The 25,981-nt window shown below is 42.9% G+C and overlaps 1 protein-coding gene across 3 annotated transcripts; it reads right to left on the bottom strand.

Annotated features, from left to right (window-relative positions):
• Window positions 1–374: 374 nt before the first annotated feature.
• Window positions 375–25,981, bottom strand: RBSN (rabenosyn, RAB effector). Of its 3 annotated transcripts, none has more exons than XM_037802583.1 (12): window positions 25,876–25,981; window positions 23,936–24,259; window positions 19,523–19,663; window positions 17,174–17,274; window positions 16,235–16,280; window positions 15,732–15,893; window positions 13,619–13,860; window positions 12,304–12,374; window positions 7,753–7,839; window positions 6,290–6,392; window positions 4,934–5,038; window positions 375–4,324 (listed from the first exon to the last, which is right to left on the bottom strand). In XM_037802583.1, the coding sequence occupies exons 2-12, from the start codon at window positions 24,084–24,086 to the stop codon at window positions 3,176–3,178; spliced, it is 2,358 nt and encodes a 785-aa protein (XP_037658511.1). In that variant the 5' UTR covers window positions 24,087–24,259; window positions 25,876–25,981; the 3' UTR covers window positions 375–3,175. The 3 variants fall into 3 exon arrangements, with proteins under 3 accessions (XP_037658511.1, XP_037658513.1, XP_037658516.1); XM_037802585.1 differs by having other exon boundaries at window positions 25,848–25,951; XM_037802588.1 differs by lacking the exons at window positions 23,936–24,259; window positions 25,876–25,981 and adding an exon at window positions 23,324–23,926.

Raw genomic sequence — 25,981 nt, 5'->3', positions numbered from 1 at the left:
ACCTTACAGGTGTGCTGGAAATGTAGCCAGTGCCTGGCACAAATGGCAGCCATAAGATTTCTCATAAGCCTGTTTCTTCTGGTGTGAAATGGGGATGATAGGATTGTAAAGGGTTTTGCACTATGCTTGTGTAAAACAGTTCCTTTAATCAACACTGCAGAATAACTGGAGTTAAAGGCAGAACCAAAGCCCACATTTAGCCTCTGTTCAAAGCCCAGTGATCTCCATTTTGTCCAGAGGCAATAACCAGGCAGGTAACACAAGAGCTGGGACTCTCTTCGGACACTCAGATGGTCGACATAAGAAAGGGAAGGGGGAGTGTTATCTGGTGATTCTCACTTCTAATGCACAAGCATATATACACACACAACCACTAACATCTGTTATTTTATTTTTTTAAAAAAGATTCCAATACAAAGCCCCAGAGTAGCGCATGCAAATCAACCTTCAAACAGCCGTTGTCAATGATTAGCACAATTTGCTACCACACTCTGTGACCTGGTAAAGAAACCAGCCTCATGCTGAATCCTGTCACCTAACTATGTCAAATATCCAACCTACCACATGGCTCATGATGACTCAGAGGTACATTTTAGTATCTGAACAGCAAAGACACATTGGGCTGCAAGTACAATGAGTAAGTGTCCTTAATATATTAAGGAACAATACAAACAAGGCAGAAAAAGGGAAAAGCCAACTTCATTTGCTGCATGAATCCCCAAAGTCTCTTTCATATGTGATCTATGTATGGGGAGAAATGCCAAAGCCATATCAAAAACTTGCTCATTTGCTGATGAACTGGAGCTGTTTACCTTGAAGGACTGTAGGGAGAAATATGCACATGAGGTAAGAACTTGAAGGTGTGGTTGTAATTCATAGACCAACTTTTCCCTGCCTTCAGCCCATCTCTGTAAATACAACTTTGTGCCTGCATGAATTCTGGGAAATGGTACAGCTGAGAGAGAGACAGAGGTCTAACTCATATCATGTCTATGTTAACAGGAGGATATAGCCATGGAAGAATTCATGGAAGACTACAGCCATGGAGGAATTCAATCAAATCAGAGAGATCTGATTTTTTTGTTTGGTTTAGTATATTCAGTGAAGTTCATTATTTTTTTTTACTGTTTTAAAAATTATTTCTTCAATATGTGTTTCCTGATGCTCTTAGTTACTTAGAGATTGCTACCTGGGGTTGATTTCGGAGAAGGGGTACATTTAGTGAATTAGTCTTAACTGAAATCACCAGCTAATTAAAAGAATTATGTTCTCATAAAATTACGATGGAAAGCAGCACTTAGCTTTTGGAAGTACCTTCTTTTCAGTGTAGAGAACTCCTCCTCTTCCATCAGAGAGAAATGACAGACTGCAAAGGGAGGAGTGTGCCAGCCAGCCATGAAGAACTCCAGAATAACAGCAGGAAGGGCAGGGACCTCCAGGTAGAAGAGGCCCATGCCCATGCAACATCTCAGACTGCCTCTGGCTGCCAGCTTCCCAGAATAACTCAGGACAACCAGCAGGGAGGCATGGGACTGACATTAGTCACCCACTCACGTTCCCTTGTTTATGAACAGAACCCAAATACAAGCAGATCCTCCGTGCGCCCTGTACCCACCCCAACCCCCCTTACCACCCCTCTATACAGGACCTTTTCATTCAGCCAGAAGATCCAGTGGGTGCTAAAGAAACATGAATAGTGTCGACACAAATGCAGACTGTTGTTACACCAAGAGGTTTCAGGCATTCTCAAGAGCAACAGGGCTCTTCACCAAAATGTAACAAAATGAATTTCAGCTCTTGCACCAGTAACCAGTGAGCATATAACCCAGAGTTAGTTGAGGGGTATAAAGTGACTAGTGTCAGTTATTGTTCATTAATAACAAGCATAATTGCAGGAACTCGACCCAGAGCTGAGTACACTTGGATATCATGATGTCAAACAGGAGTTAAGGGTTATGTTCCTGAAAACCAAAGCACCAAAACTAAAGTAACAATTTCCCTTTTGCCCTTAATTGGTGAAGAGTTCATGTACTGCCATGCTACTAGAATTATCCTGGGTTGCGCCTTTTCAAACATCTCAGTTTCTTAATACTAAATACTGGTAAGAGAATATCTTACCAGTGCCCCAGGTCAGGAGGGGAAGAACCAAAAGGGAGGAAGGCTGATCAACTTCCCTTGAAAATGATTTTATCTTCTGACTCAGGAAAACCTTCCCTTCTCCCAACAATTTTCCACAAAAGATTCCCATACATCAGTTCCTAAATTATAGACTAGACCCTTTCAAGAGGCCAGGATCAGAATAATTTTGGAGGGAGCTTTCTCAGGGGACCGACGACAATTGTCCCATCAGTAGTTCAGTTCCATCAGAGCAACCCTTCCCCAAATAATACTGCCTCTACTAACCAAAAAGTTATTTTCCAAAAAGCTCATGATCAGATTCTCCCTGCACTGGGAGCTTAACTTCCAAGAGATAAACAAGAACTTAAAACTGAGAAAGAAACAGATAGTGGTGGAAACATTATCCCCCTGTCCTGCTCTTAAGAAGAGGTGCTGGAGACCTGGGTCTAAACCACTCCCTTCGTAGCAACAGCTCCCCACGCCACTGCACAAGCAGGAGTCGCCGAGCCAGGGAGAGGAAGCCCCAGGTGAAGGGAATCTACAGCCTGATGGAGAGACTTCTGCCAGAGCAGAATAAGGTTTAAAGGCAGCCATATTGTCCATCGCAGCTAAAGGAAGGGCCCTATAGACGGTTGCCCTATAATACTGCATAATAACCAAAGACCAGGCAGTAGAAAATGGACCCAAGAGGTGCATGGTGGCCATTTCTGCCCCAGGCCCAATAGCATTTAGCATTTAGCTATGGGTAGTGAAAATGTAAAGTCCCTTCTAAAAGGGAAAGCCCCCAGATGGGGGAAAGAGAAAAAAAAAAAAAAGAGAGAAAAGGAAAATCAGCAAATGACTGCTGATTCTTCCAGTTCTAGTTCCCATTGTATTATTTAACTGTAGTGGAATTACCTCAAAGTGCACAGCACAAAATTGCAGATTCCCTCCTCTAACCCATGTGCATCTGAATTCTCACCCTTCCTCTTTCCCATTGATACCCCCAGCCCTCTCTCCTGCTCCACTGGGTCCCGCCAGACCCCCGAGCCCAAAGGTGCCCTGCCCACCCTGCTGGTCAGTCAGTGCCCGCCTTCTGCTTGGCCAGCGTGCGCTTCAGCTCCCTCAGGTTCTCCGTCAGCAACTCCACCTCATCCAGGCGGCCACACTGCTTGGCGTCGAAGATGTACGCCTTGATATTATCGATCTGCTGGAGGAGGAGCTCTTCCTCTATGGGCTCCTCGCCCTCGGGCCCGCTGTCACTGTCCATCTCAAAGGGGTTGGTACAGGTGGGCTCCTCAAAGGGGTTGCCAGGAACAGGAGGGCTCAAGGGCCTCTGTTGCGGATGTTCATCTTCCTCGTCGAAAGGGTTGGGTGCTGGGCCATCTGGGTTAGTGAAGGGATTCCCCGCCACCACCTCCTCCTCCTCTTCTTCATCAAAAGGATTGTACTCTTTTGGGATCTGGGCTGAAGGGCCCAAGGAAGGCTCTGTGGCAGGAGGAGTGGTAGTGCCCTCCTCTATGGGGCTGGAGAGGTCTTCCTCACCAAAAGGGTTTAGGGAGGGCACCTCATTTTGCTGTAATATGGTGCTCTGTGGGAAGACTCCAGGGCCAAGGGCAGGGGGCCCAGACCACACTCTGACGGGCTCTCGAGCTGAGCTGGGTGACAGGGTCTTCAGAGCTGTGCTACTTTGAACTGGGGAAGAACCTAGGTCCAGCGCATAAGCAAGGTGGGTGCGAGGCTCCCTGCCAGGTTCCAGCTGAAAAGGCCTAATTTCTCCAAAGTCCAGGGACCGAGCCCGCGTGTGCAGGGAGGCTGCCTGGAGCTGCTCCTTCTCTCGTTCCCACTCCCGCTCGCAAAGCATCTGCAGCTGTTCCCGCTGCAGGTCCTCCTCCTCAGCCTGCCTCCGGGACAGCTCGATGGCCTTCTCTGTCTGCTGCTGGTCATACTCGTCCTGCAACTGCCGCAGGTTCTCCTGCAGTGTGCGGACTTCATCTGTCCTGCCTGCGGCCTTGGCCTGCCTGATAAAGGATGTGATATTGTGGATCTGTTGGAGGAGAGGGTCTGAGTCCTCGCTCTGTCCCTGCCCTCCTGACTGCGGGAGCCAGCCCTCAGCCTTTCTCACGGAGGCAGGGCCCCTGCGAAGAGACGCCACCTCCCCATTGGCCGTGTGAGACAAAACGTCACTCTGCCTTTCCTCGAGCCTTCGATGGGATGCCAGAGTAGCCTGGAGAGACACCAAAGCCAAAGAGAAGAAACACAGTCACCCGGACAACAGAAACCCACACTGTTCATGCCCCTCTAAGATCCCTTCCACCCCTGAACCAGTAAGACTCCAATTTCCCACTGCAGGACTAAGATAAAACCAAATGATGCTTTTTTCTGGGGGTGAGGGGAGCAGCAGGCCCTGATTTTCAAAAATAAAATAATGAGCAATGATAAGGGTTAAGATTTTCTCAAGCTTAGGTTCAATGGCCATAAATTTCCTTAAACCTCTGCAGTCTATTAATACTTGTCTACACTAGAATCTCACACAATACTAACCCTGCATATTAATATGTTTCATATTGCATATTCCAATGTGCTCTACGAAGAACTCCTTGGCATCTGGGTCCTCTATAACCCAGACTAGAGGGACAACTGCCAATCCCTATGGCAATCTGGACAGGAGAAAAGCAGCAGAACCTCTGAAAGAAAAATAGGACCTGAAGAGAAAAAATTTATTCTGGTTTCTGGGCAAGAGACTGAGGCCAAAGAAAACTACAAACTAGAGTGTGAGAGGTTCTGATTTATTACAACCTCATAGGACCTTTTGGGACCCTGGGCTTCAACCCACTTGTCTCTCCATGATCCTCTTCCTCTCCATTTCCTCTTTCCTTTTCTTTTTCAGTTCCTCAAATTGTTCTTTGGTTGGCAGTGACATCAAACCAAGCAACTTTTCCTGTGGAGAGTCACAGACAATTTTACACTTTATTTTTTTTTTCCTTTTGGGAAAAAGTGAACTATAAGTGCCATGATGAGAGTTGGCTAAGCTAAGCCATTCCCCCTCAGTTACATTCACTGATGGTGGCAAGAAAGGATCTAACCCTTAAATTGAGCCAGAGAGTCAACTTCCCAATTAGTCTGCCTTTAGCTTATGAAATGATCAATATCAGATATCCCACCTACTGGCCTGGCTCAAATGTCACCTTCTCAATGAGCCCTTTGCCCTGAGCACCCTTATCTAAATTTATAAACCTCCATCCCAGCCCACCTTTTCACTCCTTCCCTGCTTTGTGTTTTCGTAACATTTTCACTACCTTTTATACGATACATTTAGTTGTTTATTGCCTGTCCCCCTCTCTGGAATATAAGCTGTATGAGAACAGGAATGTTGGTCTTTTGTATTCACTGTAGGACACCTAGCACCCTCAACTCTGCCTGACACACAGCAAGCACTCAACATATGACTGCTGAATATAGTCACTAATCAAAAGGAAAAAGGGCCTAATTCTTGGCAATATGGCATCAGAAAACCCAGCAGGACTCTTATTTCTTAGAAGTCTTTGTCACGGAGTCCCAAAGGTGGTAACTGTGACTTTCTCAGAAGGGGCTTTCAGAGGTAGAAAGGCACAACTCAGATCTAATTACCTAGATTTAATCTTCTCTGAATAATAAGCTGTTTCCTTCTAACCAGTGACCAAGGAGGAGTCCTTCTAACGAAGAAACACTATGTACAAACATGCTCATCATGGCAATATTTATAATGGCAAAAAAAAACAGAATCTATCAAATGCCCAACTAAAGGGGAGCAGTTAAATAAAGGATAGCATGTACAGTCGAAGCAGTATTCAGCAGCTACTCAAACAATAATCATTTGAGGACTATGTAAAAAAGGGCTCATGGCATAAAATGTAGTGAAAAGAAAGAGGACACAAATTTGTAAATATGTACTAATTTTAATTATTGTACATAAAAATGCAAATGGAAAAAGACAAAAGAAAATACACCAGAATGATGAGTGAATGTACTGGGTGCAGGAATTAAAAAATAGTTTTACTTTTCTCTGAAATCCAGATTTCTCTCTAGATGTGGCACAATACATTCATAATCTTAAAAACTAAACATGCCATTGGCATGGCCTCTGCTGCCTGAGAGGCTCTAAGAGCAGAATATGCCACAGCTGATGATCATGCCACCAGGATGGTTTTACCTGTACAAAAAGTGTAGCCGAGTATCTGATCATCCTCTGCAGCCGCAAAGTGTTTGGATGTGGTGGAGGCTCCTGGTTCAAGCCTAAGGTTAAGATCTTCTTACTGAATTGAAACAAACAGCAATGTAACAAGTGCTACCAGAAACACAGGGGAGAAGTTTCCAGGGTTGCCAGGCTTTCATGACAGGAAGATTCGTAGAGGAGACTGGTTAGTGACTCCACCGAAGTTTCCTTGAGGGCAAAGCCCATTTCTTACCCTTTGCTGCACCCAAGGTCCCTAAGACAGTGCAGGGGCACAGCAGACACTCAGTAATCAAGGGACTGACCACATATGCAGGGCCAGCATCATGGACACATTATCTGTTCATCTGCAGAGTCCAGCGCTTAGAAGGGCCCTGTGCTTGGTTTAATGCTCTGCTGTCACTGTCTTAAAATCCTTAATACTTTTATAAGGGGCCTACATTTTCATTTTGCATCAGTCCCTGAAAATTATGGAGCTGATCCTGCATGTTTGGATGAACAAAGTTTCCTCACCTCAGTTTTCCCTCTGAGTCACTGTATTTCCTATACCTCAAAAAGGCTGATTTAACCCTGAGAGGCAGTCCCACAGTTAAAAAGCAGTTGAAGACTTGAAAAAAGAGCATGAACTAGAACCTAGGTTTCTATCCTGGCTGCACCACCTTTGCTAGTGTAATGCATTTTCTCACCTGGAAAATGAGGATGTTAATCCCTGCCTCACAATATAATTTGGGTAGAACAAATGAGCTACTCTGTGTGGAAATATCCAGTAACTAGCACACAGTTGGTGTCAAAAAATAGCACCTACGGTAGACTGAGCTTTGTTTCCCAGGAAAAAAACATGTTCTTAACCTTAATCCCATTCCTGTGGATGTGAACCCATTGTGAGCAGGCCCTTCAGAAAGTTTATGGTTAAGTAAGGAGGTCTTCAGTAATAGGATTAAGATCCAACTTAATCAAGGTGGATCTTAATCCTATTACTAGAGGCCTTCTAAAGGGAAAGTCATGAGGAGGAGCTGGAAGCCAGAAGTCAACAGAAAAGAAAGGAGAGGATATCACCATGTGATGGGAAAGTCAAAGAACCCAAGGATTGCCAGCCAGGCCAAACACTACTGACCCCAGAAGGAACCAAGCCTTCTAGCTTCTAAACTATGAGCCAATAAATTCCTGTTGTTTAAGTCAACCCAATGTGAAGTATTTGTCACAGCAGCCTGGAAAACCTAGACAGCTCCTGTTTCTCGAATCGTATCAAACATTAGAAATTCTCAACCAAAAGTTATGGAGATGCACTGAGGGCCAGAGTTGTCACCTTCCTCGACCTCCTCCTCACACACTCCCTGTGCCCTCTGGGCAAGCTCAGGCCTGCTAGCCACCGATCACGTCATTACAACACAGCACCATCTCCACTCAAACCAGCAAAGAAGATATTGCTGAGCGGACCTTACCTTAGAGCATCTATGAGCTCATACATTTTCTGCACTTCCACTCGAAGGTCATTTGCATGTTCCAGATTGTAGGTCGTCTCCCCAGCACTAAGGAGAAATCATGGAGACATGTGATCTAAATTTCATCATGCTGATGGGAGATCACAGTATAGGAGGTATAAGGGCTTACAAAGGCAGGTGCTTAACTTTCTCAAAGTGGTATCGCAGACTCTCATGTATAATGCAATGTTCATTCATTTTTCAAAATACAAGTACTTTTCAATTTGCAGGCACCATAGGGACATTACTTTGGCTCTTGTGCTCATCGCCAAAATAAATGTAACCGATTGCCTTCAGCCTACTTTCCCTAAACAATTTCACTATGTCTAATAAGATGTATGAAGTGGCTTACTAAAGGAGTTGGCTATACTATGTTAGAGCAGAAAATCATCTGGCTTTTCTCACTCAAAGACTACCCAAGGAGAAGAGGCACAACTGGATACTCTGCATACATAGCACTGTACCAGCTGTCTCATGCACCTGGGTTTCATGAACAATGCTCCTTGCATTAAAAAAAAGCACTTTTACTTCAAATCAAGAAGAGAGGGACTGATAACCATATATCCAATAAGGATTTAATATCTAGAATACATAAAGAACTCCAACTCAACAACAAAAAGACAAGCAACCCAATTAAAAAATGGGCAAAGGACTGAAATAGAAATTTCTCCAAAGAATATAAACAAATGGCCAATAAGCACATGAAAAGATGCGTGACATCACTGGTCATCAGGGAAATGCAAAACACAGCAAGATATCCCTTCACGTCCACTAGGATGGCTATCATTGAAAAAACAGTGGGAAAATAAGTGTTGATGAGGATGCAGAGAAACTGGAACCCTTTACATTGTTGTTGGCATTGTAAAATGGTGCAGCCATCGTGGATACTACTTTGGCAGCTCCTCAGAAAGCTGAACATAGAATTACAATACAACCCAGCAATCCCACTCCTAGGTGTTCACCCAAAATAACTGAAAGCAGGTACTAGAACCGATATTTATACACCAATGCTCACAGTGGCATTATTCACAATTGCCAAAAGATGAAAGCAACCTAAGTGTCCATCAGCAGAAGAATGGATAAACAAAATGTGTTATACATGCACACAATGGAATATTACTCAGCCCTAAAAAGGAATGAAGTTCTGATCCATGTGACAACATGGATGAACCTTGACATCATGCTGAAAGAAGCCAGACACAAAAAGACAAATATTGTATGACCTAAATTATATGAAATACTTAGAAAAAGCAAATTTCAAAGAGACAGATAATAGATTACAGGTTATGAGAGACTGGGGTTGAGAGGCGGTGGCAATGAAAGGACTGAGGAGTTATTGCTGTATGGGTGCAGTTTCTGTTTGAGCTGTTGAAAAAATTGGGGAAAGGGATGCTAGTGATGGTAGTACAATACTGTGAATGTAATTAATACCACTGAATTCTACACTTGAAAGTGGTTAAAATGGGAATTTTGAGTTATATGTATGTTACTACAATAAAAATGGCTACTCTGAGGCAGCAGCAATTTAAGTTAAGCAGAGAGGATTACTGAGTTAGCCTATTTTACCATCTATGAAACAGTCCTGGCTGGAAAAATACTGGTTTGTGCTGCAATTTGAGGATTTCATAAGATTGTTTCATCATCTCTGATTTCATAGTTTACAAGAACATCAGGCTGGGCATGAGACTTGGGCTCTGTCTTGCTATCTTCAAGCCAGCTGACAATAGTAAGGTTGGTCCAAATCTGAAATCACTTCCCCTAGTCTCCACCACATCAACCAATTTCATTTCCTTCAGAGTACCTATCACCTCTGAGTTATCTTATTTATTATTTACTTGATTATGGTCTGTCCTCTCACTAAAATGTAAGCTCCATGAGAGCAGGGACACACAGTGTCTTTGATATTCACTGTTATATTCCAGCACTAAAATAGTGGCTGGCACAGAACTGGTGCTAAACAAATACTTGTTGAATGAATGAAAAAATAAAATGGGATTAAAGCCCTTCAGTACTTGTCTTTGGAGAGGGAATAGGACTTAGACATCTGAAAACACGTGTGCTGGTTTGGATGTATTATGGCCCCCAAAACGCCATTATCTTTGATGCAATCTTGTGGGGGCAGATTGATTAATCTTTTTAATTAGGGTATGATCTTTTCATTGGATGTTTCCGTGGAGATATGACCCACCCAACTGTGGGTGGTGACTTTGATTGGATAATTTCCATGGAGGTGTTACCCCACCCATTCAGGGTAGGTCTGAATTAAATCACTGGAGCCATATAAATGAGCTGACAGAAGGAACTCAGTGCAGCTGTGAGTGACATTTTGGAGAGCAAATGAGAGCAAATGAGAGTGACATTTTGAAGAGAGGACAAAACACCCCAAGAGCAACATTTTGGAGAATGCCATTTTGAAATGCAACCTGGGAGCAAGCGGACACCAGCCATGTGCCTTCCCAGCTAATAGAGGTTTTCCAGACACCATTGGCCATCCTCCAGTGAAGGTAATCGATTGTTGATACCTTACCTTGGACACTTAATGGCCTTAAGACTGTAACTGTGTAACCCAATAAAACCCCTTTATAAAAGCCAAACCATTTCTAGTGTTTTGCATTCTGGCAGCATTAACAAACCAGAACAGGTGCCTACTCCACAAGAATGCTTTAACACAAATTCCCTTCAATAAATTCGCATTGCCATCTGGACCAATGGGAAGTGGTTTACAAGTGTGTGACCAGAGAAGGGGAATGGAGGAGATATTTACAATTCCTCTAGCTGTGTCAGCATTCCTCACCCCTCAAAATCAATGAATATAGTAATGGGCTTACAACATGGTGTGTGGTATCATGAAGGAAAAGCCAAGCTTACATTCTTTGTTTTTTTGGAACGTTAAAAAATACTGCCACGGTAAATGTCCAAATAAAGATACGGTTTTGTTCTAAACAAAGCACATCTAATTCTACATGCATCACTACAAAGGTGGGAAGGTTGACAACACAGGCTTAAGACAAAGGCAAAAAACTCTCAAATTGAGAACTCTGGATATATATAATTTTTGCTGCAGGTCAGAAAATGACTGTTGAGATCTGATTCCAATACCAGTACCTCAAATTCTAGCTCACACAACATTAGCCTTTGGAAGGCGCAATGCTCTTGAGTAGGAGTCAACAAACTTTTCCTGTAAAAGGCCAGAGTAAATATTTGAGGCTTTGCGGCCATACAGTTTCTGTATCTGCTGGTGAATCACAAAAGCAGCTACAGACAGTAAGCAGACAAATGGTTGCAACTGTGTGCCAATAAAACTTTACTTATAATAAAAGGTGGCAATAACAAGAGCTGGTGAGGATGTGGAAACATATTGGAGCCCTCTTACACTGCTGGTGGGAATGTAAAATGATGCAGTCATTTTGGAAAACAGTTTGGCAGCTCCTCAAAGTTTAAACATAGAGTTACCATATGGCCCAGCGATTCCACTCCTAGATATACACCCAAGGGAAATGAAAACATGTCCTCAAAACATATTGTACACGAATATTCATGGCAGCATTATTCATAATAGCCAAAAATGGAAACAGCCCAGGTGTCCATCAATAGATGGACAAATGAATAAACAAAATGAGGTATACCCATACACTGGAATATTATTTAGCTATTAAAAAGAATGAAATTCTGATACATGCTACAACTTGGATGAACCTTGAAACTGTGATGGCCTGTGAAAGAAGCCAGACACAAAAGATCATAAATTTATGATTCCATTTATATGAAATGTCCAAAATAAGGAAATCCAGAGAGACAGAAAGAACATTTGTGGTTACCAGGGGTGGGGTCTGGAGGAATGGAGAGTGAGGGCTAAAGGACAGGTAAGGGGTCTCTTACTAGGGTGATAAAATGTTTTAGAATTAGATAAAGGCAATGGTTGCATAACTTTGTGAATATACTAAAAACTACTGATTTGTATAATTTTAAAAAATGAATTTTAAGTTATGTGAATTGTTTCTCAGAAAAATAATAAAGTGGCAGGCTAGATTTGGCTCACGGGCTGTAGCTTGCCAACCCCTGCTCTAAATGAAATCCCTGCTCTAAGCCCTGACACCTTAATGCCACTGTGACACAAAAGACAGATACAAAAGGATAGACATTGTATCTAGAACAAATAGAAAGTGGATTAGAGGTTACAGGGCAGGGGGTAGGGAAATGGGGAGTTATTGCTTAATGGGTGCAGAGTTTCTATTAGGGGTGATGAAAAAGTTTTGGTGTTGGATGGTGGTGATGATTGCAATTAATGCCACTGAACGGTACACTTCAAAATGGTTAAAATGTCAAAGTTTGTATTTTATATACGTGTTATCAAAATTTTTTAAAAAAATTTTCTGGAGTTGGTCACAGGAGTTGGTCACAAGAGAAAAACAGAAACTAAGTTAAGATTTTCACTTTCAGGTATTGAAGAACTGAATTAAAGTGTCAGAAAACAGTCGCACTGAATCAGGAAAATGGTGAGGAGGAGCTTACTTCAATGATGATGCCATCCTGATGTATTCAGGAGCTTTCTGGTCAACTTTCTCCATGCAGCGTTGTAATTTCTAAGAAAAAAGAGAAGTGAGTGATGCTCTCAAGATACCGAGGTGCCTACCCAGAAGCTGTAGTACATCAACGGAGATTATAGTATTCATTTTTCTAAATCATTGGGAAAAATACGAAAGTGTTTTTTAAAAAATTATTATTGTTATTGATTTCCTGATTTACAGACCTACTTTACAAGCAGAAAACTTGCAGTAAGAAAGAAAATGAGGGTGGAGATTTTGACAGGATGTTTTCAAGAAGAGCGAGGCCTTCAGGACACAAGCCAATGCATCTACCAAGGTAGAGAAGAGGAACTGGCAGTGACATTCTTTCTCTGCCAGGTGGTACCAAGCAATAGCAAGACACTAGCATTATGAGATGCCAAGACCCACCTCAAAAAGCAAGGAAGCAAAATGTATGGGGGCCATTTATGAAAATTAGACATCAGGCCATGAGTACTACACAAAGGATGGATAATGGCTACATCTGTAGCTCAGCAGAGGGTTTAATTAACACCATTTCCAATAGTTTGGGCATTTTCATGGTTATCCCAGAAACATAGCCATTTTCACTATAGAACTATTAACAGTGACCATTCATGGTCATCAGATAAAAATACCCTCATCCCAGGTGGTCTGATCTCCTCCTTCCCATCTTCCTTGCCCCTGCCCACCCTCAAACTGGCTAACTCCTACTCATCTGGCCATCAGTGGAGACCAGTTTCACTCCCAAGTGTGCTGACTCCAAATCCCATGCTCTTTGCACTACACTATGTTCCTCTTAAAGTGTGCATCCACTAAGGGTGCTCTGGGATTGCTGCTGGTAACAAGAGCTGAGGCATCTGAATGGACTTCAAAGGAGAAGCGCTAAGCCTATGGGCAATTTCCCAAACTTGTAGAGCCTGAAACTCCCAAGTGAGTTTCCCAGGACTCTTTCCAGCCAGCTGTTCACCATCTCCAGCTTCCACCCTCGCCCACAAAACCTCCCCTTCCCTCTAGGCCACCAATGCCGGCACCCGCCTGCTCTCAAGTGGGCAATAGAAGGGTGAGAGAACCAGTTTGTTGCAACACACCCAGGACGACTGTGTGACTCACCCAGGGCCCTTGCTAGGAAATCATTCCAGGGCCCTCCAGCAGAAACTAAGAATGATTCAAAGGAACAACTTCCCAAAGCATTCTTGAACATCTGCAGCCATGTACAAAATGAATAGCCAAATCTGTCTCGTGACTCAGAGGCTGTCCCCAGGCTGCGCACAATGCGTCACCTCATAGAGCTTCACGATGTCAGGGGTATGCTCTTTCTCGTCGATCTGCTGCTCTCTCTTGAGCAGGGTGTCCTTACAGTGTGTACAGCAGCGGATCCGGTCGTCATCCTTCTCGTCCAGGACTGAGCTCACACTGCTCATGCTGCTGATGCTGCCCCGGCGGGAGCCCTGGACGCTGTTGGGGGACTGGCTGGGGCTGGTATGGGTGCTCAGGGCATCCTTGCTGGCACTGGTGAGCTTGTCTGTAAACCACAACACAGGACAGGTGGCAAGGACCCCACAGCATCCAATTAACCCATCTCCCATGACAGCAGTGGGTCAGTCCACAGATGCTTGTTCTGGAAAGTAATGAAATCGGGCTCCTCCTATGGGCAGGAAGTACCTATACCTCTGCCTCCCTGGAGTCAGACTTTGTGATGGAAAAGGACTCCCACTGCCATCCAGAGTCTAAACAGCCTAGGATGGTCTGCCTCCAAGGCTCTGAGGCCTCACCACCTACTGTTCCCCTCCATTTTCCCTGAGCCTCAGGCACAACCCACATTCTCCCCTTGAGACGTTCCTCCACAGCCTTTCCTCCATTCCCAACATCTAACTCCTCCCCTTCCCAAAGCTCAGCTCAAATGGCCAGTCCTCTAGGAAGCCTTCCCCAGTTCTGTGATCTGAAAACTATCTGTCCTTCTTATCACAGCTCCTACCACATTGCCCCTCCTGAGGTACTTTCCACTTTTCTCTTTGTGTAAGTTATATGTGCACCCCAGAGCTGCCTAAGGAATCTTTCAGGGTAGAACCTGGCTCTCACTCTTAGCTGCACCCCTAAGATATTCAGCAGAGGCACCCCAAAGCAGCAGCCCAATACAGTTTGGTTAATTAGTACAAGAGAAGAAAGGTGAATAGTGTCCCAAAAAATGCAGTTTGTGAAGTCTCAGGTGGGCCAGTGAGTCAGCCTCAGGGAGAAAGGGAAAGAATTAGGGTAAAGTGGACCTGGTAGATGTGAGAGATGGACCAAGAAATCACCTGCTTTTGCCCCCACATTGTCCAGACAACACCATGGCCAACAGCATGCAGAGTCAGAAGACCTTTCTAGTGTTGCAAAGCCACCCAAACGTCCCAGAGGCCAGTGAGTCCATCTTTAGCAACTGTTAGCCAGCTGAGATGCAAAGTCCCGAACCATCTGGTACCATCCTACCTTAGCAGCCTCATTCCCTCAATTCCCGAACACGTACTCCACACTGCCCCAACTATTCTATTTGCTCATCTACTAACCTACTCCGGGTCTTTCCAAAGCCCAGGCCTTTGCTCCACTCTTCACTCTACCCAGAATGCCCTCCTTCTTCCATCTTTTTTGCAATCCCATTCCCATCTTTCAAGGCTCTTCCCAAACTCACCTTGTAAACCTGAGCATCTGTGCTTTTGCTCGTTCCCCAGAGCCTTCACGGCTCTCAGTTTCTTCATATCATGACACTGGAGTCTGCTCTGTATGACAGTGAGTTGTGTGTGACCTTTACCCAAAGGAAGGGACTAGCCCACATCTCATTTTTCAAGACCCTCTCCTATAGTCTCCTTTCAAAGCCTCATCTGCCCCATCCCAGCAGAGCTGACAGAGTTGATCAGCCTCACCTGGGTGCCAGACACAACTCTTCTCATTGTACTTATCATTTATAAAGCAATTATTTGTTAGTGAGTCTATAGACCCTACGAGACTTTGGACTCCTTGGGAAAATGACTATGCCTTTATAGACCAGGGGTGGGCAAACAAAGACCTGTGGGCCAAATCCAGCCTGTGGCCTTGTTTTTGTATGGACCCTTCGAGCTAAGCATGGTTTTTTCATTTTTAAAAGATTGCAAAACAAAAAAAAGAAGGGAATGTCACAGAGGCCAAAGGTGGTTCACAAAGCCTAAAATATTTATTATCTGACCCTTCCTTTATATAAAACATTTGCTGACCCGTTACAGACTACTGTATCCCTGGCCTCGTGCGCAGGACCTGGCCTGTAGCAGGCTTCATGGAATCAACAAGTGAATGAATGAAGATCCCATGGTCCCAGTGGTGATTCGCAAAGAAGCCCATCCCAGAGGAGGTGAGAGTCCAGGGCCTCGACTCCATGTTACCTACTTGCCAGGGGCAGACTGATGAGCTCCATACACTTCTTGCACATAATGGAACCACAGAGGCGACAGTGGTGGCGACGGTTCCGGATGCTGAACTTACTCCCACAGTCTGGACAGAAAGGGACGTCCTGGTCGTTGACCCAAGGCACCACAGACTTTTCTATCGCTTTAGGGAAACAAACCAAAAATCAAGCAAACAAACAAACAGAGCAGGCCATATTTAAAAGAGATTTGGTCTCCCACATGTAAAAACATTTTTATATCTGTACATTTAGTAACAGTCATTGGCCAATGAATGTCAACCATGCAGAGTGTTGAAAAAGGGATGGTATTTGGGAAAAAACATAATCACAGCAAACTGGAGTCTATGGTCAACAATAACATTGTAATATGCTTCCATTAAATGTAACAAAAGCAATTAAAAAAAAGAGAGAGAGAGAAAGAGAGAGAGATTTGGCCAGGAAGTAAAATACAGAATAGAATGAATGTGAGCAAAATTCTCGTTACCTCGAATCTTGGCCGACTCAGTATTCGTTCTGTCAAATGCAGTGAGCTGACAAGGAGAAAAGTGAGCCAAATGAAATCAATCAGGTGATGTGTACACTTCCCACAGGAAAGAGGCATCACGTGGGAATCCATGCATGCACCTTTCTCAAGTCTCACCTGTCACCCCCAACCCCATAAGGCACAAAAGCAACTTTGCATGGGACACAGTCTTAGTTTTGCCCCCAGAAGGCACCTCCCTTCCTATGAATTTCTCTATTGTCAGTTACGCATTTAAGCAATAACCAGAGGTGGGCAAGGGTGAGGCAGGGGCGGCTACTAAAAGCAACAGGAACTCAACTCGCCACAGTCCTCCTGGACAACAGCTGGCCACATATTTCTGTCCTACAAAGTACTCAAAGAACTGTACCTGTGGATGCTACCATGCCCACCACACAATCCAGGTTATACACAAGAAGCAATCCTAGGGTCAAAGCAAAACAATGCTCATGGCACTGAAGATGAGCTCTCATGGCACAGGACAAGAAGACCCAGGAAGAGATTCCCAGAAGGCACATGACCCTGGCAGAAAACTCACAAACGTAGCCAGCAGCCTTTTTCTTTCTTTGTCATCAAATTATTATACCCCATAAGGTTATCGTGCCTGGGACATTCAGTGAAGAAAACAATCCTAAGGCAGAAAGGTTTTCTAAGAGCCAAATGGGCTTCAGAGATAGGAAAAGGGAAACCAGAAGATGGTAAGTCTGTCAACCTGAGCCCTTCCCTTCAGCAAAACCAGCCCAGGCTATAACTGCCCACTGTGTCCTCTGCACCTAAGTGGGGTACTTCTCTACCAACATCAGATACATATGGCATATGTAACACATACTGCAGAAATGTAATATATTCCCCCAGAAAATTTATACTTGCAGATAAAAAGTGTTTTAAAACAACAAAATTTACCTTTTCTAACCTGATTATTAATTTATTGACTTCAACAACATAGTGGTCAATTCTAGCAGCTCGATGTTTTTTGAAGTTGGAAAGATGACTTCTCACAGCACCTAGGAGGAGGAAGGTGGGGAGACAAATGATCTGTAAGTTCTCTGACTGAGCCACGCTCCATTTGCTGCATATCCTCAATGAATTTCAAAAGTAAGAATTCTGGGATGTTAGAATCTAAATAAAAATTTAAAAACTAGGGAAGCAAATGGAAGGAAATTTGCTAAAGTGTTAACTATGGCTACTTAGGAGGCCACAAAGTACAAGACGAGAGACCAAAGAGAGGAGCCAGGACTGGAGACAGCCTGTGTTCAAGTTTTAATTCTGATCCACACTGTGTGGCCTTGGACAAGTTACTTAACCTCTCTGTAACTTAAGAGTATTCTCCTGTAAAATGAGCATAGTAATAGTACCTACTTCATAGGGTTGTTATGAAGATTAAATAAGTTAAAATTTACAACATCCTTAGAGCACTGTCTGGCACATGAATGTTTATTAAATTGAAAAAGCGATAACATTATGGGCAATTTTTTTTATTCTCTTCATACTTTCCAAAATTGGTATACTATGGTTTCTCATCAGAATAAAAACAATTCTTCCCAAAATGGCCCCCCAAAAAGGTAAATGCTAATAGATGTCCCTCGGGGAGCTAGATAAACTGAAACCCTTCCTCAGTCCAGCAGCCAAGACCTGGACAAACCTCCCCAACAAATTGGAACCAAGTAGCTGGTTGTCTCAGTGCACTTGAAATATCCCCTGCTCAATCTTATATCTTCTGAAAAAACAAACCCTGCACCTCCAGGCCCTCAGCACTCAGGTTCATTTCCTGAATAATAGGCCTATTATTATTTTATACACTGTAGCAAATGTGGAATTTGTCAGTGTATAAACCATTCCATGCGTCTTTCTTCCCTAACCTTAACAACACCTAATTAAACTTTAGTTTAGAATTCTTAGGGGTGACCACAAATATTAAACTTCCAAATTTTGCCATCTGCTTGATCTTCCATAATCTGTGACTCCTTTCAGTTGTTCAGACAAGTTAATCAGAAAACGACCCTGATAATTTGACATTAGCAATCATGAAACAAGCTATCACAAAGCTAATAAGAATTCACATGCCTGAAATTTCTTCTTCATGTCTCCACTTGACTTTCATTGGTAACTCATAATTACATATATGTAATATTATTTTTAAAGCAATGTTATCTTGCTTCGTGTTATTCTAGGACAATGCTATCCAGAATAATTTTCTGCAATGATGAAAATGTTCCCACTCTCCAATATGGTGGCCAATAGCCACACGGGGACATCAAGCACTTGAAATGTGGCTAGTGTGGCTGAGGAATTGACTTTTAATTTTATTTAATTTTAATTAATTTACATTAGCCACACATAGCTAGGGGCTACCATATTGGACAGTGCAGTTCTAGAACTCTCCTCATCCAAAAAGACACCTTCCGTAGTGGCACTATAAAGACATGGTAGATGATCCTGGGTAAAATATATCACTCCCTTTCTTAGAGCCTCAGTTTCCTCATCTATAAAATGGAAATGAGCATTTCCACCCCATTCTACCTCACAAGGCTTTTGTGAAAGGTGAACAAGGTAATGAATATGAAAGTATGATAAAGCACTGTGCATATCAAAGGAATCATCATTTATCCATTTCATGGATAGAAAATGCCTTATATTAATGATTGTTATTATTTAACAATTAAAGGATATGTAAGATCAGCTAGTTAAACTTAGTGTGGCATGCTTTTTTTGGTAACAGGTTTGTTGAGATGCAATTCACATACCACATAATTCACCGTTTAAAGTCTACAATTCAATGTTTTTTTGTATATTCACAGTTATGCAACCAATCACCACAATTTTAGAACATTTTCACCACCCTAAAAGAGTGAATATTTTGAAAGTAAGTGGATGATGCCATATTTATGCATTTCAGAAAAGTAAGCTGCAGAAAACAGTGTCTCTCATTAGGCAGATAACATTCTGTGTGAGAAGGGAGCCCTGACAACGGAGTTTAGGCCTGGGCATCAGAGAGCCCTGACTCACACCCTATTCTGCAGGTTCCCCTGGGATGCAGAAAGGATTAAATGAGACCACATGCTTAAAGCACTCAATGCAGTGCCTGCCACAAAACAAATGCTCAGCTCTTTCCCTTCCATTTTCTCCCCCAATGGAGACACAAAGTCTATGAGAAGCTTGGATCATTTTGGTTTCCTGATACCTCATAAAAATGTACCCAGAACACAGTAGATGCTCAATAAACATCTGTGAATGAATGAATGATTTTCTTACCAAGCTCCTGGGGTTCCCACATGTAAGGATCAACCCCTCCATAGCTGAAAGACTCGTATCCTTGGGTCCCTGATTCTCCTCTGTCATCTCCTTCTCTTTTCAACAACCTGTTTTTTGCTTTCTTAGCCTTCTGGACAAGACCTTGAAAAATGGAACAAATTACACAAGTAAATCCATAAGGAACACCCAGCAAAGGGTCAAGGACAATCTCAAAAAACAAAGTTGACAAAAGAATTATGCTTTGTTTAAAAATGCTCAAGAAATTTTTGGATCCCAAATAAAATACAACAATAAACAAATATCATATTACAACTTATCCAAATACTCACCAGTCAGTATGAACAACACATTGATTTGTATGGCCAACTTAAAAGCTAAATTATAGTTTGCTGCCAAATTTAAGCACCTATTGAATTAGAAGTATTAAAACTACATTTGATGAAAGAACCAGGCTGATGGAAGTGTTTTTTTCTATATCTTAATTGGGATGATGGTCACACACAGGTATATACATTTTTCAAAATTTACTGAATTGTATGCTTAAAAACTTACGTGTACATTATAACTCAATCTAAAAAAACATGTATTTTTAAAAATTAAAGTCTACAGTACTAATACATTCACCCTACTTCTCATTTATCTCCAGGACGGGATTTAGCCAAAGTATCATTCCTGGGCTGGCAGTCCCCATAATGTTTAACTGTACATTGGGCTCTCCTTCCCCCCAGTACTGCCCATCCACCTACTAATGCATATGTGAGAATATCTGCAAAAAGCTTCAAGAAACAGAAAAATACCTATAACAAAATTCAAAGAGAACTAGACTTAGAAGAAAAAAAGAATGTTTTCTGAATTGAGCCCCTTCTATGTTCCATGCCTAATGCAAAGCACTTTCAAATACATTACGTCAGTTCACGCGCCCAGCACTATGAGGCAGGTGGTAGCCCTGCTTATAAATGAGGAAAGGACTTCATAGAGTGTGTGTGTGGGAGGGGGGAGCAATTGATTCACCCAGGATCACAGCATTTATAGGCAGTGGAGCTGGAATTGAAAACTTCATCTGAAGAAAGAGCCCCAGCTCTTCCCAAACCAGGACTGAGTCTCAAACTATGCCCCTGCAGGAACTGCAGAACCCAAGTTCTGCAACCTGCACTGAAGTAAGAGGCTTTGCCCTTAAAACTAAACCGGGGGGTGGAGTATAAAAAGAATTGACAATTCTACCTCATTAATTTTCTTAAATCTTGGGTGACTATTATCCCTTTCTGCCACTAGAACTTGGTAGAGAACATTAGATTTAATACAAAATATCATTTCTTTTATATTTAAAAGATCATTACTTCATGGAATTCCTATGACTCTGAAGTGCTCTGTCACTTGAATAACATTAAAAACATCCTGGCAGTTCTGGTTTTTTTTTATACAGTTTTACTGAGATATATTTATATATCATACAATCATCCGTGGTGTACAATCAACTATTCCTGGCAGCTTATTAAAAGCCCAGGAAAATGCTGATATGGAGGGAGTGGCTGACCCAGGGGGTCAGGGGAGACTGACAAGGTTATAGGCACATCTTTGTTAGACAAAAGAGCTAATAAAGCAAATTCTCTGATTATCAGTCACTCTGGGATGGTTTTCTCCAGCTACTGGAAAAACAGACTCTCAGAATTGAAGGACACCTTTAAAATGCATTAAAGTAGTCTTTCAGCAACAGGGGAGTGGAAACTGCCTGATATGAACAAAGTGTCCGGCAGACAGGAAATTGGAGTTAGCAAACACCGACTCATTTTTGCAAACAAGACTAAACTGTGCGAAGTTAAGCAGACAGTCTATATCATTTATGCAGTTAGGCAGTAGAGAAAACCGCTTGGCAACCTTCCCAGAATGGGTGTAACCCCTCAAGAGGGGGCCAATTAAGAACAATCCCATGTTTTTAAAAACATAAAGCAGAAGCCACGGTTAATTTTCAAGCACCCTTTCTTCCACCTATTGCAAATGTGCTAAATTAAAGCTAAAGCGGGGCTGGGGCTCAAACTCACCGACAGCCACTTTTTAGTAACGAATGAAGTTAGCCCAAGTTTTTCTTTTCTTTTTTAAACTGCCTCCAAAACCTGATACCAAGGTAAGCTCTTTTGGCTTAAAATGTCACTTGTCTAAAATGGGCAAAGTCATAACATTTCTAAGAATCAAGAGACCAAACATAGAGGTGACCTGCTTTTGAAAGGGCTTTTCAAAAACCCTTCACGCCAGCCTTTAAAACTGGACTTTCCTGATTCTAAAACACAAGAAAACTGCAACATATGCAAGAATTCCTTCCTGACTAAAGAAACGATCACTGGTAGTACTAAAGGAATGCTTACCTCAATTTCTCAGTTCTTCAGAGGTTAGAGATAGGGAAAAAATGGAGGGAAAAAAAAAAAGAATCCTCTGCTTTCAAGTTTCAATCACAAAGAACATTTCATTTCATTTCTACCAATTATATCACATATTTCTGCAATAAAAGGTTAAAAGCCGATGGGCTTTTGGGGGGAACAAAAGATGAACAATCATAACGTAACACTGACTGTCATCTGCTGAGGGTGTATTATCTGGGGATGTATGTGCGATGCCGGTGTTCACACAACATGGTCTAGAAACTTCTTGACCCATACTGAGAGGGGGTGAACTTCTTTTTACAAATGAAGAAATTGAAACACAGAAAGAATAAAGCCTTTTTCCAGAGTCATTCAGTTACTAAGGGAAAAAGTTGGTATTCAATCAAAGATCTGATTATTCCAAAATCCATGTTCTTTCTACTCTATTATTCCATAAATAGATTCCCATATATATTGTCCCCTAGTCTCAAACTTTTCCTCTGAGAGAAGGATCACCACAGAAATCTGAGGACATTCTCTAACCTCTCCACCCACCAGCATCATAGAGTTTCATAATATCCTGGTATATGACTCAGTTCAGCTGACACTAAGAACAGAGGCTCCCTAAAAATCATGGAGGCCCTGCAGCTGGCCAAAGGAGACTTAGATAATCAGCATCTAGCTGCTTTTTTGTATTTTGAGTATTTTTTGACAGAAAACTGCAATGCATGCTGTGATTGAATTTAGGGTCTCACATCACAGTGATGCCATGTGGAAAGAGCAGCACTGGACTTCAGGGTGATAAAATTCTAGGTTCCAGGCCTAGCTTTGCCAATTCGCAGGTGACCTTGGGTAAGTTACTCAGCATCTCAGAGCCTCACTTGTTATCTGTAAAATGAGATTAACCACATTCCTGTAGGACTGCTGGGAAAGTCAAATGAAACAATGATAAATTTGAAAAGGGGACTCTGAAAACTACAAAACACAATCTTTTTTTTGTTTTTTTTTTGCCTCCTAATAGTTATGGCTCTCCAGTCAGAAGTCATCTTGTCCATAATAGCCTTCAGTATTTTGAAAATGTTCGACTTTGTCATGTTTTGGATGTAAGTTGTAATTGTCAAAGCTTTCAGCAATGCTTTTTTTCCTGAACTGAGAAGTGAGATATAGAATGGGACTCTAGGAATAAATATTTGATTACAGAGAGCATGCGATTCACCAAAGTCCACTTAGGAATACACAATCAATCCTTTCTCTCCCCCCCACCCCCCAATAAATAATTGTGAAAACAGCATCCAAACCTTTTTAAGTGCATCACCTTCAGAAATGCTGCATGAGAAGCAGGTTAGCTAAATCACTAAGAAAGTGAGGTCCAGAAGGGATGCATCTTATTTGAGAGTAGAATCTAAAGTCTAGGAAAATGGCAAACACTATGTAGAGTCAAAATTACCTTGGAAAAATTCTTTCTTCAACTCTCCAGGACCTGAACCCTAGGAAGCTCAAAAGCCATGCTTTAGTTTTTTCTTTGCTTTTCAAGTTTTACTTTCCTTTTCCTGGACTGCAGAGAGCAAGGTCTAATTGGGGAAAGAAGGATGTCAGGAAGGCTTGAATCTACAACAGGTAAATGGGTGCATAAATTGCCTCCACTTAAATAGCAAAGGAAAGGAATTCCACTCTAAAACCCTCTAGCCTGATGGTTAAATAATTCAAAGAATCTAGCAAGAGACAGCAGAACATGGTGTGATTTGAACCTAAGTTCAAAGCTAGATTCTGCTTCACTGTGTGACTTTAGGCAATTACCTTAACTCTCTGTGCCTGATATCCTCACCAGTAAAATGGGGGCCATAATCATAGAACTACTGTGAGATTTAAATGAAGTTGACACATGGGAAGAGCTTTGAACAATGCCTGGCACGTGGTAAGCACTAGATATATGTTTGCTACTATGACTATCAATTATTATTATCATATTCTGGTGGCAAAGATGGACGTTGATGAAAACCATCCCATGAGTTAAAGCCCCAGTTGACAGAATGGGATAAGTAAGATTCTCGCCTCTTACTTTTAATATATTGCCCTTTGACATCACGGTCTTCCCCTGAGTGCTCTTCCTCGTAATGTGACTGAAGCTGATAGAAAGACTGCAGGTCCTTCAGGCACAAAGGGCAAAGGAAGCCTTCCCTCACTTCCCCTGGATCATCCAAAGAAGCCATGGCAGTGCTCCTCTCAGCCCCAGCAAGGCAGTGGCCTCATGCCAAGAGTCAGCCTGATTCCTCAGCAAGGGACCCCGGCTCCTGCAGCATTAGCTTAACCACATGGCACACTGACGGTGGGGAAGTGGCATCATTGCCCTGGATGAGGTTTCCTCTCTGGAGTAGGAAGAGCCCTGAAAAAGAAAACAAGGGGAAAAAACCAATTCAGGCAAATTAGTAGCAACTGAGAATTCTCTTTGTTCTTTCCACAGTTCAACTAGGGTACATAATGTTCATTCAGTGCAACTTTAAGAAAACAAACTCTTCCCTCAAGTCCTTGGACCAAGACACGAAGTTTTCTAAGATATGAGAGTATCACTGGACAATGGCAACTAAGTGACATGGGAAGCACAGACTCTCAAAGAAAGGAAAAATTCAACTTCAAAGGCAAACACAATACGAAGGCAATACATTCAATACATTCACTCCAAATGGTCCGACTTTATAATTTGTATGCCACTGTGGCCACTGGGGAAATTTCGAAGTATTCATCAACAAGCATTAGCTTTTATTAGACACTCTACCTTGATCATTTATTCATCCACATTAACTGAGCTCTCGCTGTTTGCAAGGCACGGCACCTGTGCCAGAAATGCAAAAATGAAGAAGACACAGTGCCTGTCCCAAATAAACAAAAAACAAAACAAAACACAAAAACCAACTTCAGTCTAAAGAGGAGCATCAGAAACCTATTAGTCAAAAAGAAAATATTTTGTATTTTATATGTGTAGAGCACTTTCTCTCTGATGAGCTTACTAGATTTTATAAACCAGTAAGTGGCAGTTGAGCAGCAAGCCCAATGTTCTCACGGTTTCAAAAATTAAAGGATTTGGTGCTTAAACAATTCAGGGCTTACTAAATTACATTTGCTGGCTTATTGAGACATGGCAAAGTCCACAATCGATGTCACCACAGAAAGATACCCAGCCACAGGGAGAATCCAGACAAAACCATTCCACAAAAGCAGCGAAACCTCTTCAGGAGCCAGGGACCACAGACTACAGTACAGGAGAGGGAATATGCGGTCCTCAGCTTTGGATAGACTTGTACAGAGAGCCATTAAGACTGCCTGGTCCTCAAAGCTGAAAAGTGGCAGTGACCCAGAAAATAAACAAATGGAGACCCCAGTCCGTTTTTTTCCCCTCTAGCTAAGAAGTCCAATAAGCACATGCACGCAGATCCCAGCCCCTTTACCTTGTTGTCACTGAACTAGTAACCCAAGGTCTGATTTGTTCCCTCCCCTGTCGGCGATTCATCAGACACCCTCACTCTGACAGCCCCCTTCCTTCCTATACACTAACCCCATAACCACCACAAACCAATCACAAACCACACACCCACTCTTCACATCCCAGCTCAAACCGCACTTCCCCGAAAAAGCCCTCCCGGACTAGTGGCATCCCTCCCCCTACATTTGGCAACCTCCTGCACTTCTCCTTCTTAATGCGAGAAACAAATGCAACGTCTCGGGAGCCAACCATCCAACTCTGAGCCGCACAAACAAACACAACCGTATGCGCCCTACGTAACCTCACAACCAAACAGGGTCCAATCATCACAAGCACACACTGGCGAAACACAAGGCCCGAAAGCACCATCGCCCACCTCGCACGTCACACCCACCACAACCACGCACATCCCACACCCACACGGCTCGCCCGTCTCCGTTCCCGAAGGGAGCCGCGTTCCCGCCCCCCGCAGACTCGGCTCGGCCCTCAGTACCCGGCCTGGCTCCTGCGAGTGCGCAAACCTGTTCAGTCCTCGGGCCCGGGCTCTGGGCCTCCACAGTCCCTCACACAAACGCGGCCGCCATCGCCATCGGTGGCTCGGTGCTCGGCAGGTATGCCTGCAGCTCT

Source organism: Choloepus didactylus, chromosome 1 (genome assembly GCF_015220235.1).
Source record: "Choloepus didactylus isolate mChoDid1 chromosome 1, mChoDid1.pri, whole genome shotgun sequence".
NCBI lineage: Eukaryota > Metazoa > Chordata > Mammalia > Pilosa > Megalonychidae > Choloepus > Choloepus didactylus.
Note: the sequence above shows the minus strand (reverse complement) of the source record. Positions and strands in the feature narration are given on the sequence as shown.